The 12,733-nt window shown below is 46.1% G+C and overlaps 1 protein-coding gene across 7 annotated transcripts in view; it reads left to right on the top strand.

The window, feature by feature from the left end:
- The window catches only part of ADGRE5 (adhesion G protein-coupled receptor E5), an 82,206-nt gene that overhangs the window by 51,658 nt on the left and 17,815 nt on the right, over nucleotides 1–12,733 (top strand). For all 7 annotated transcript variants that reach the window (XM_030197140.1, XM_030197138.1, XM_030197135.1 and 4 more), the window contains one exon: nucleotides 12,283–12,393. In XM_030197140.1, the coding sequence (XP_030053000.1) occupies nucleotides 12,283–12,393 (111 nt within the window). The remainder of the gene's footprint in view (nucleotides 1–12,282; nucleotides 12,394–12,733) is intronic.

Raw genomic sequence — 12,733 nt, 5'->3', positions numbered from 1 at the left:
GGCTGGGCGCCCTAGGGTTCAGATGTAAAGTATTACGCTCAGAAGAATATTGGTACATAGATAATGGTTAGACAAAAAGGTAGATGTGTACGAATGGTGTCTTGGAATGTTTGTGGCATTACTTCGCCAGCCAAGAGAACAAAAATTTTACAAGCTCTGAGAAGGCAACAGGCAGACATAGTTTGCCTCCAAGAAACGAGGCTCTCATCAGAGGAACACAAAAAATTAATACGTTATTGGGTTGGGGAAGTATATGATTCTCCTGCTGATGGGCGCAGAGGGGGAGTGGCCATCCTGTTTAGTAAATCCCTACAATACAATGCCAAGTTACTTTTTAAAGATGTAAAGGGGCGATTCGTGGGGCTTCGGGTAAATGTGCAGGGACGAGAGTTCTTATTGGTGGCCCTATATGCCCCTGTAGGGAACAAGACAGAACTGTTTGCACACCTATTGAAAGAATGTCAGAAATATCCAAACCTGCAACTGGTACTAGCTGGAGATATGAACGCGGTGATGGATCCAGCACTGGACCGCACGGGGCAGGGGTCCCATAGACCCACACACTCACCCACTGAATTAGAATTGTTCACCACAGCGCTGGGGGTGATAGACCCTTGGAGACTCCTCCATTCGGAGGAACTAGACTTTACGCATATTTCCAGGGCACATAAAACACAATCTCGATTGGATTATAGTTTTGTGACACAGCACATCTTCCAACACATATCTGAAGCCACAATAGGGCCCGAGGGGATCTCCGACCACGTGATGATATGGGTGGATTTACAGGCGCCCCACTACTTTCAGGGTACACCACAATGGAGGTTCCCAACTTACCTATCATCCTCAAGGGAGTTTGCCACTTATCTGCAGGCTAAATGGCAAGAGTATGAGTCCACGAATAGTCAGCATATAGAAGACCCCATACTGTTCTGGTCAACTGCAAAAGCAGTAATCAGAGGGAGTATAATATCGTATGTCAGTGGGAGAAACCGTAGAATAACTGCCAAAATAGTGGAACTGGAAAATAAGCTGAGAGCCCTAAAAAAGAGATATACAAGACAGCCCACACAGAACACATATGAAACTCTGACAGCCACTAGAGTGGCACTCAACAGTCTCATACATGAGAGAACAACTAGAGCACTCCTATACCAGAAATATAGATTCTTTAGATTTGGGGAAAAAACTGGGGGAATGATGGCGCGCTTAGCTAAAAGAATGCGGAGACCTCACTACATATCAGTGGTGAAGGATGAACATGGTACTCCCATTACAGATCTCATAGAGATTGCTAAGATCTTTAGAAATCATTTTGCAAAAACATATGCACCAGAGATCCCACAGAGATCAGAAGCGGAAATGAAGAAGTATATAGAACAATCTGGCATGCTACATCTGTCGGAAGAGATGACAGAGGCACTTAACTCATCAATCTCCACTAGGGAGATTCAGAGGGCCATCAAAGCATTAAAGTACTCCTCGGCCCCTGGGCCAGATGGCTACACGGGAGAATTTTATAAGATCTTGCAGAACCAGATCACTGGTCCCTTATTAGATTATTATACAACAGTAGTAGAAGAAAAGAAATTCCCCCAATACACCAATACAGCGCTGATTAGCCTTATACCCAAACCAGGGAAGGATCCCATGCACCCGGGTTCCTACCGACCAATTTCATTGATCGATGTGGATATAAAGATCTTGTCCAAAATCTTATCAGAGAGATTGTCACCGATGATACCCCGGGTGATACATGGAGATCAGGTGGGGTTCGTGAAGGGAAGGCAGTCTGTCATCAACGTTAGGAGACTAATAGCTGCATTACTACATGGAAGGGCCAGCCGTAACCCATATCTGATGGTGAGTTTAGATGCAGAAAAGGCATTTGATAGGGTGGGCTGGCCTTTCCTGTTCACCACTTTGCGGAGGGTGGGACTGCATGGGTGGTATCTGAATGCTATACAGGCTCTGTATTCTGCGCCCCAGGCTCGAGTGTTAGTAAATGGAGTACAGACAGATTCCTTTCCCATAGGCCGTGGGACCAGACAGGGTTGCCCCCTGTCTCCCGTGTTGTTCCTTTTAGTGTTGGAGCCATTACTATGCATGATTCGTGCAGATGAGGATATAGGGGGAGTGTGTCTGAAAGATTGTAAACTTAAAGTGCTCGCATATGCGGATGACCTCCTAGTTCTCTTAAGTGAACCGCAGAGCTCCTTGTACAGGCTGCTCCAAGTGATAGAGGAATATGGTACCCTTTCGGGGTACAAATTGAACCTCCTCAAATCCTTGGCAATGCCAATACAAGAGGAGACTCAATTGACATGGAAGGGGACATTTCCACTAACATGGGCTAGGGAACAAATTACTTATCTAGGGGTGACCATTACTGTTGATCCCATGAAATTGTATGAGAAAAATGTAATTCCATTACTTATTGAAACAAAAAGATTGTTGGGTCTTTGGGGCGGGGTCCCCTTGACGCTGGTGGGACGCATCTCATTATTTAACATGATGCTAGCGCCTCGCTGGCTGTATTTGTTTCAAATGCTACCACTAGCGCTGAGGGGAAAAGAGGAAAGAACATTACATAACGCCTTGCAAAGATTCTTATGGAGGGGACGGAAACCAAGATTGCCAGTCTCTAGTTTACAGAAACCTAAAGAACAGGGAGGTATGGGACTAGCCAACATTAAATATCTGTCCGTAGCATGTGCCATGAGACACATACGAGATTGGATCGCAGAGACTAGTGACTTTTCGGACAGAGCAGTAGAGGAGGCTTTGATGCCATCTGCACATCTCAGTTGGCTATTGCACACAATACCCGGAACACGGGTTCGGGACATAAGGAACAATCCAATGCTGCGGTCATCCAGAGCGGCCTGGAGATGGCTCTGTCGGAGACATGGATTCTCTGCAGCGAGCACTCTGTATCTGCCCCTCAACCATAATCCAGACTTTATAGCAGGTACAGAGTCGAGAGAGTTCCGACACTGGACAGCGCAAGGGATAAAATATATAAGCCAAATGATAACAGAGGAGGGAACTGTTAAACCCTTTGCCGAACTCAGACAGTCATTTGGCTTAAAACACACTGACTGGCTTGCCTATTTACAGATAAAGCACTACATTACCTCCTTGGGGTGGTCTAATCTGACAGAGGATGTGCAGGATGTGTTGAGCGAAGCACTCACCTTAAATGCTAGTACTGCAGTACCACTGCGTTTTCATCATAGATACCTCAAGGATACGACCGAAGAAATAAACTTCAAGAAACTCATAGAACAATGGACAGAGGATTTACAAATTACCATAACAGAGGATCGATTTCGTCAGCACTTCACATCTATTCAAAGGAGAGAGACATTTCCAAGATACTGGGAATTACAGTATAAGTTTGCCTTAAGACTACACATATCGCCAAGGAGGGCATACAGAGCGAGACTGGATACAAAGGGAGCCTGCCCTAAATGCGCACAGGGCCTGGCCACCTTAGCACACATGTTTTGGCAGTGCCCAGACATTTCCAGCTTTTGGACACAGATCATGCGAACCGCATCTCAGCTCTGGAAGAAACCAGTCCCAATTTCAGCGCGGATTCTATTTGAGGACTTTCAGCTGGAGGATAGACCCCCAGCAGGCTTGCTACAATTCTTACGCAAGTCAGTATTGATGGGAAGAAAGTGATCTTATTGTATTGGAGAGAGGTGCATGGACCTTCGGTGTCAGTGTGGAGAACACACATGATAGACTTGGTAAGATTGGAAAGATGTAGCTTGCAAAGGGCCTCATTTGCTGAGCAACGACAGTTTAAATATACGTGGCAGCGTTTTTTGATGACACTCCACCCAGTGGCACGTAAACGACTTATTTTCTCACCGGACTAGACTCATGATAAAGGTTACCAGAATGGGAGGGGTGGGGGGAAGGGAAGGGGAAATGGGTGGAGGTGAAATTGTTGTAAATGATGACATGAATCTACAGTATTTGTATTTGTTCCTTTTCTGGTTCAATAAAATGTTTTAAATAAAAGTGAGAGTTAACAGTTTGAAAGGATACCAAGTGGGAGGGAATTTCTTTGGAAAGGGGCTTGAAAATAAAATGCTCGGTGGCGGGTAGATTCTAATCGAGCTTGTTTTGGATATGGAAGGATTAACCGATGATCATTTATGGAACAATAGCAAACGTACTGGAGAGTATGGAATGGTGAAAGAGGTCAAGTAATCAGGGATGTCGATTCTATTTGCTTTAAATATGAGAGCCAACAATTTGAAAAGAAGATGTTTTTCCACTGGAAGCCATATCAGTTCTTGAAACAGAAGGGAAACATGATCAAACTTGTGAGATTGGTAAATGAGTTTAGCAACTGTGCTTTGCACTAATTGAAGTCTCTTGATATTAATACGTGAACAGCCGAGATAAAATGAAGATACATACCTGTAGCAGATATTCTCTGAGGACAGCAGGCTCCATATTCTTACGTGTGGGTCGTCATCTGCGACGGCCCAGGAGACCAGAACTCTTCTTTAGAAAAAACGAAGTTTGTAGAGTGCTCGCCCGCACGGGCCCAAGCGTGCCACGCATGCGCGAGCCGCTTCCCGCCCGCAACACAAGTGTGACTGAACTAGTTATGTAGAAATCAAACAAGATAAAAGCAGACAACTCCAACGGGGAGGAGGGAGGGTTGTAAGAATACGGAGCCTGCTGTCCTCGGAGAATACCTGCTACAGGTACGTATCTTCATTTTCTCCGAGGACAAGCAGGCTCCATATTCTTATGTGTGGGGTATCCCTAGCACCCAGGCTCACTCAAAACAATGAACTTTGGTCAATTGGTCCTCGCAACGGCAAGGACATAACTGAGATTGACCTGAAAACAAACAGAACTAAGTGAGAGTGGAGCCTGGAACAGAACAGAAATGGGCCTAGGAGGGTGTTGTTGAATTCTAAACCCAGAACAGATTCTGTAACACCGACTGCCCAAACCGACTGTCTCGTCAGGTGTCCTGCTGAAAGCAGTAGTGAGATGTGAATGTGTGGACTGATGACCATGTTGCAGCCTTGCAAATCTCTTCAATGGAGGCTGACTTTAAGTGAGCCACTGACGCAGCCATGGCTTTAACATTGTGAGCCGTGACATAGCCCTCTAAAGTCAGCCCAGTTTGGGCATAAGTGAAGAAAATGCAATCCGCTAGCCAATTGGAGATGGTGCGTTTTCCGATGGCAACTCCCATCCTGTTGGGATCAAAAGAAACAAACAGCTGGGCGGACTGTCGATAGGGCTTTGTCCGCTCCACGTAAAAGGCCAATGCTCTCTTACAGTCCAAGGTGTGCAACTTGTCCTCACCAGGGCGGGTGTGTGGATGGGGAAAAAATATTGGCAAGACAATTGACTGGTTCAGATGGACCTCCGACACCACCTTCGGCAAGAACTTAGGATGAGTGCGGAGAACTACTCTGTTATGATGGAATTTAATATAAGGAGCATGAACTACCAGGGCTTGGAGCTCACTGACTCTACGAGCTGAAGTAACAGCCACCAAGAAAATGACCTTCCAGGTCAAGTGCTTCAGATGGCAGGAATTCAGTAGCTCAAAAGGAGGCTGTCGTGTTCTCGAGGACCTTGGCATTCTGTCAGGCTTCTTCCCCGGGAACCCTGGGTACATGAGTCCTTGGACCACGGCCGAGGAGCGGCAGTGGTAGGCAAGATCACCTTCGGAGCAGAGAAGAGACAAGGCTGGACTGGAACCCCGGACTGGAGTCCTGCACTGGAACACTCGGGACTGGAACGCACCGGACCGGAACACACTGGAGTAGGCTTCACCTACGCTTAGCTGCCTTTCCCCGAGGGTTGAGCCCTCAGGTTCGAGCAGCTGGTAGGGCTTACAGGAAAACCAGAACTGGAACCAGCAACAGGAACAACCGGTCAGGATCCAGCGGTGCTCCCAGGTACCTAGGCTAAAGCAAGGCAGACAGGCAGGGAAGAGGACACAGGAGCTACATACAAGCTAAGCTCAAGGGAATGGGAATGACAGCTACGCTTGCCAGAGGAAGGGTTAGACTGGAGCTACAGTAGCTAACAGATAGAAAGGAGAGAAATGGCTGCAGCATCAGCTGCTAACCAACCTCAGACGGGGAGCAGAGCCACTGCACAGGGATAACAGGCTAGAAGCCCACAGAAAATAATATACACAGAAAGGCTGAAAGCCTACAGGTCAGAGAGATACACCCAGAAAGGCTAGAAGCCCACAGAAAGGCTGGAAACCCCCAGGCCACAGTAATACACCCAGAAGGCCTGGAAGCCCACAGATAAAGGGATATACACAGATAGACTGGAGGCCCACAGAGCAATGGGCACAGAAGGACTGGAAGCCCACAGAACAATAGACACAGAAGGGCTGGAAGCCCACAGAGCAATAATACCCTGAGCCAGAAGGCAAGGCCCACAGATGATAGTAACTCGCAAAGCAGAAGGGCTGGAAGCCCACAAGAAAAGGCAAGGAAAGCTAACTGTGCAAACAGCACACTAACCTCGGGACCTAAGGCACTGCGGAGGCATTGGCAATGCAAAGGCCAAGGCTGCAGTCTCTAAGTGCTTAATAAAGCCCTTCAACACCAAAGGCACAGCTGCAGCAATCTCTAAGCACTACGGAGGCTGTTCAGGCACAAACCACAGAGCAGGCAGAAAGCACAGTGAAACACAGAGAGGCTTCCCACACCCAGGTGTAGTGTAGTGAAGCAATTAGAGTCATGCTGGAAGCAGCCAGCACACAGAGAGAGAGAGAGAGCTAACCCAGGCAACACCCACAGATGCAGTATAGTGAGGCAATTAGTGTCATGCTGCTGGATGCAGCCAGCACAGAGAGCCAGAGCTAGCTCAGAAAGGACAGACAGAAGAAACAGGAGCCAGCTAGGAAGCTGACCCCCAGGAATAAGGTAAGTCTGAGGGTGGTCACGGCCACAGACGTGACAGAGGCTTCATCAGCTGGGTGAGAACGACGTTGAGATCCGATGACACTGGTGGAGGTTTGACAGGGGGCTTTGACAAAAGCAAACCTCTCATGAAGCAAACTACTAAAGGCTGTCCAGAGATAGGCTGACCTTCCACACGTTGATTATAAGCACTGATTGCACTAAGATGAACTCTTACTGAGTTAGTCTTAAGACCAGACTGATAAGTGTAGAAGGTATTCAAGCAGGGTCCATGTAGGACAAGAAAAAGGATTTAGGGCCTTGCTGTCACACCATACAGCAAACCTCCTCCATTTAAAAGAATAACTCCTTTTCGTGGAATCTTTCCTGGAAGCAAGCAAGACTGGGAGACACCCTCTGAAAGGCCTAAAGAGGCAACTTCTAAGTTCTCAACATCCAGGCCGTGAGAGCCAGAGACTGGAGGTTGGGATGTAGAAGCGACCCCTCGTTCTGAGTGATGAGGGTCGGAAAACACTCCAGAATTCTGATAGCACCTTTCTGGCCACGTCAGATCTGGTTTCCTCTTCTTCAGAATCATGGTTCCTCGGTCTTGCCTGAGTTTCAGCAGAGTCTTCCATACTAAAGGTATGGGAGGATATGCATACAGAAGGCCTGTCCCCCAATGTAGGAGAAAAGCATCTGATGCGAGTCTATCAAGGGCCTGAAGCCTGGAACAGAATTGAGGGACCTTGTGATTGGTCTGAGTGACAAAAAGATCCAGCGAGGGGGGCACCATGCCCGGAAGATCTTGCAGACAACATCCATGTTCAGAGACCAATCGTGAGGTTGCATTATCCTACTCAATCTGCCGGCCAGACTGTTGTTTATGCCTGCCAGATACGTGGCTTGGAGAAACATGCCGTGCTGGTGCACCCAAAGCCACATCCTGGCAGCTTCCTGAAACAGAGGGCGAGATCCGGTGCCCCCATGCTTATTGGTATAATACATTGCAACCTGATTGTTTGAATTAGGATAATTTGATTGGACAGCCTGTCTCTGAAAGCCTTTAGAGCATTCTAGATCGCTCATAATTCCAGGAGGTTGATCTGAAGACGTGTTTCCTGAAAAGACCAAACTCCTTGAGTGCGAAGCCCATCTACATGAGCTCCCCACCCCAGGAGGGATGCATCCATCATCAGCACTTTTTGTGGCTGAGGAATTTGGAATGGACATCCCAAGGTCAGATTGGAGCAAATGGTCCACCACTGTAGGGAATTGCAAAAATCGGTGGAAAGGTGGATGACATCCTCTAGATCCCCTATAGCCTGACACCACTGGGAAGCTAGGGTCCATTGAGCTGATCTCATATGTAGACGTGCCATGGGAGTCACATGAACTGTGGAGGCCATGTGGCCCAGAAGTCTCAACATCTGTCAAAAAATCTACGGATGGATCACAATTGATGTAGAAAAAAGAAACTAGATTTAAAAAGTGCAGAAATTTGTGGGGTGAATGTTAAATGGGAATCCAGGATGATACCTAGGTATCTGAAGGATTCAACTGGGACGATGAGCGCGTCAAAACATTTCAAAGTAGAGAGAACAGATAAACCAACATGCACCCGTTTTTTCTTTATTCAACACCAATATGTGATAAGTTAACCAGTCTGATATTTCTGCAAGACAAACTTGCAGTGGACCTAAATTTGGATTATATGGATCTGTTGGAAAGAGAAGAAGAATATCGCCACATAGAAGTGGAATGAAATACCATGTGATTGAATTAGTGTGGCAAGTGGACTTAGAAATAGATTGAAAAGAAGAGGGAACAGGACACATCCCTGAGGAACACCACATGCTAGAGGGTAAGAGGAAGTGGTGAAAGAGCTGGTGGCAAATAGGAGGTGGACCAAGTCAGAACAGTTCCATCTATACCAAGAGAAGACAGATGAGACAACAAGAGATCATGATTCACCAAATCAAAAGCTGCCAAAAGATCAAGAGATATAGCAAGTACTACTTTGTGCTTATCTAACTGAGAGTAAATTTCATTTAACACGGCTGCTAGGGCTCTCTCAGTGCTGAAATTAGATCTGAAACCATATTGCTTGGTGTGAAGAGCCAATATTTTTTCAGGATCCAACAAGATCCATTTTTTTCCAGGATCTTGGACATGAAATACAAATTTGATACCGGGCGATAGTGGGCAGGGATTCATGCATCAAGAGACGGTTTCTTTATAATTGGTTGAACTATTGCCAACTTCCAGATTTCAGGTAATAGACCAGAAGCAAGGCTAGTATTAATTACTAAGAGAATTTTGGGTAACAGATCAAGTTCAGAAATTGTAAGCCAGTTCAAAGGGAATGGATCCAAAGCACAGGAAGTGATGTGCATTGTTTTAATCATTTATGATAATGATATTAAAGTTTGGGACTGAAATGAGGACCACAGGAAGGCATAGGTTGAGATTGTGTATTCAGAGCAGTAGGTGAGAGAGGAAGGGGGATGGGTGGAGTAAGATGCATGACAGTAGGAATAGGGAAAGAGTTCACTAGGTTTTGAACTTTAACAATGAAGTAGTTTGTTAGGACCTTAGCTGCTGGGCGAAGAGTATTCTGTTGAGTATGAATGTCAACAGACCTTGTCCTAGTTAATTTATGAAAGAGGGAAGAAAGTTCTTTTGAGAGATTTGGCACTTTTTACAGTCACTCGCTAATGTATTCAAATTTCGCCTTTTTCAAGTGAAGATTATCATCCCTAAGTCTTGAACGAAAACAAGAGAGATCAGTGTTGGATTTTGTTTTTAGCCACTTATGTTCTGCTTTACGAAGTTGTCTTTTCAGGAGGTGAAGGCCCCCATGGTACCAAGGCTGTCTTTTGTTTTAAGGTAGGACATTCACACTCTTCAAAGGTGCATTCTTATCTAAGGCAGAAAAGAGATTTGTGTGCTTACAAACTATTCGCTATTACTATTAGAAAGTCTTTCAAAATGTTGTTATTTGACGAATACGTATTACTTAAGAACTAGATTGTGTTGGGTACTGAGATTGTAATTCCTGGACGGTGGGTTTATCCAGTTCTCGTTTACATGTTGTAATCCCCATAGAACTGTTTAGGTACTTGTGGAATAGAAGTTTTGTATAAACACAAGTACAAAAGAGGACTGAAAACCACAAACACAGTGAGGAAATGGAGCAGCTCTTTTGAACCAGCAGTCTTTTATTGCAATCTCTCCCCCACCAGCTCTTCCCTTTTCTTCTTCCTCTCTCTCTCCCCCATCTTTCACCCAATAGTATAGTAAGGGTAGGGTGGTGGTGGTGGTGGGTGGACCGCCCTGGGCGCCATCTTAACAAGGGCACCAGCAATGCCAACTTTGGCTGACACACTGCTATTTCCGGCCCCACTCTCCAAGCCCCCCAGAACAGAAAAACAGTCATCAGCATAAGTGCCAGTATTAATGATGTCCGCCAGACGCAAATGTGACCCCTACGACCTCAACTGCTGCTGCACGTGCATCCAGCCTCTCAGGGACCTGCAGTCATCAGAAGGTAATGCGGGACCTCCCAGCTATGCGTGCAACGTCCTGCTCCCCTAAGACACAGACTTGTTGTTTCTGTGAAAGATGGGATGCTGCAGAGTCGTCAGCGCAGCTGGGAGGTCCCACTGCCTTTTGGTGATGGCCATCACTGCTACATCTATGATCCTATGGCAGCAGTGGATAAGGAACTGATGAGGCTGTAGGCAATGCAGCTGTAGCCTAGTAAGGAAGGGCAGCAGGGGTGGGTCACCTGCCCTGGGTGCCATCTTCTCTTACCACACCACTGCTTTCACCTTCCATGTGTCTCACTCTTTCACCATCTCCATTTCTTTCATCCCTCTCCTCCTTTTTCCCCAGCCTTCCCTCTCTCTCTCCGCTCATCTTCCAAGCATCCCGTCTCTGGCTCTCTCCCCTCCTCTCAGCATTATTACTTTTACCGAAGGGGAGGAACATACACATCCCACATCAACAGCTTTTGGAAGCTGCTCAAAGAGTTCAGAATTAAACAGTCCCTCAGTTAGCATCTGGGAAACTGATTCCATTTCTCATTCATTAGATTGTATGGTTCTTGTCCTCCTGAGCAGGGAAGGTGGGTCTGGCAAAAGGACTCCAGAAATTCCTTGTTGTTGTTGTTGTTGTTGTTGTTGTCTTTGCACAGCCCTGATCAAGGCTCCCATGAGTACCTGAGGAGACTGAGTGAAAATACATACAATCATACATTACTGATATCCTGCTGAGGCCTGTAATTTAACTTAGAAAGGGGGGGGGACTAGAGCTACAGAGAGAACTTGGGGGGGGGGGGGGGGTTAGAGATAATCATCTTCAGGACAAATGGAAAGGGATTTTGAATGGCTATTGGAAAGGGACGGATGGAGATCATGGTGTAACTCCCAACCCACCCTCCAACGATATCAGTTTAAGTTTTATTAAGAACTATGGATTTTCCTATGAATCCAGACTCAACACCAAATCTGACAAGTTCATCAGCCATGGAAGAGAGGAATGACAGAAGTCAGCTTAGTGGCATGGGGGTTTCATTACCGATGCACCAGCAGAAACTTCAAGGCCAAGAAACTGCAAGACTTGGGGAAACACTTGCATATAGAGTAGCATTACGTTCCCTTGATGCCCACTGCCTCGTACTACCTCTGCCAAAGAAGGCAACACTACGAGTCAACTAGGACCTCAGCTTTCTTTTTATCTCCGCAACTCTGTTATGACTTTCCTCCTTAGAGCAAAGCAAAACAGTCATTTACTGCATTTCAAACTAATCTGAAAACTTTATTTTGAACTAGCATATGGACTATTGTCCACCTCCCCTTCACAGGTTTCAATATGCCCATTGTTACTGAGCAGTGTCCTGGTATTCTTTATTGTCCCTGTCCCTGTCCCCCTCCCTAATCTTGATCCTTACCCTCTAGCATGAATAGTCGGTTAATCTTTGTCCTTTTCATTTTATGATGTTCACTTTCCCTTTTTGATTTTATTGACTTATTGTATAGCAAATCTGCTCAATAAAAAATAAACCAGCTGGTAGACTATGAATAATTATGTTTACTGCTGGTCTCTGGGGAACTCCTTTACACCTGCTCTGTATGCATCTCTATTCTCTGTCCATCAGAGCAGTGCAGGTGATGGACCTTCCATGTTCATCTTGAAAGAACAGTTGGGAAAGAGCAACGTCCCTTCTCTCTGGTCATAGAGGCAAAGGAGAACTGAAAATCTCCAACTCCTGCTGTTCCTGCCTGATTCTTCCCTTTCCTCGACTTGTCCTTGCGGGCCTGCTGTCTCCCGTGTTTTAATAACTGCATGATTTTCTCTTCCACAGCTCGCAATAAATGCACCAAGATCAATGGCACTAATTTCTGTGCCTGTGATAAAGGCTATATCTATTCAGAGAAGGTCTTACAGCGGAGCAACGAGAAACCGACTTGTCTAAGTAAGTGTCTAAATAGCTACAGACAAAGAACGGATGTTGGTGTTCCCTGTTGTTTAGTTCCAGAGATGCTTAATTTGAGGGCACAATGGCTAGCTCCACTTCTTGAGGATTGGGTACCTGCTGTAAGCAGCAGAGTCCTGCTTGGAGGTAGTGCTGACCAAAGACTGAAGTCATCCTCTATTGGTTAGGTGCAGTAATAGCTTTCTCTTGGATTTCTAGGTTGCTTCCTGCAGTCACAGTAGCTGCTGGTGACATTTGCACTTATCCGACTGCACCAAGCAACCAACCACCTTTCACTGCCCCCAGAATCCGAAACCAAGATTCTTTACTGAAACTGCAG

Source organism: Microcaecilia unicolor, chromosome 3, assembly GCF_901765095.1.
Source record: "Microcaecilia unicolor chromosome 3, aMicUni1.1, whole genome shotgun sequence".
Taxonomy (NCBI): Eukaryota; Metazoa; Chordata; class Amphibia; order Gymnophiona; family Siphonopidae; genus Microcaecilia; species Microcaecilia unicolor.
Note: the sequence above shows the minus strand (reverse complement) of the source record. Positions and strands in the feature narration are given on the sequence as shown.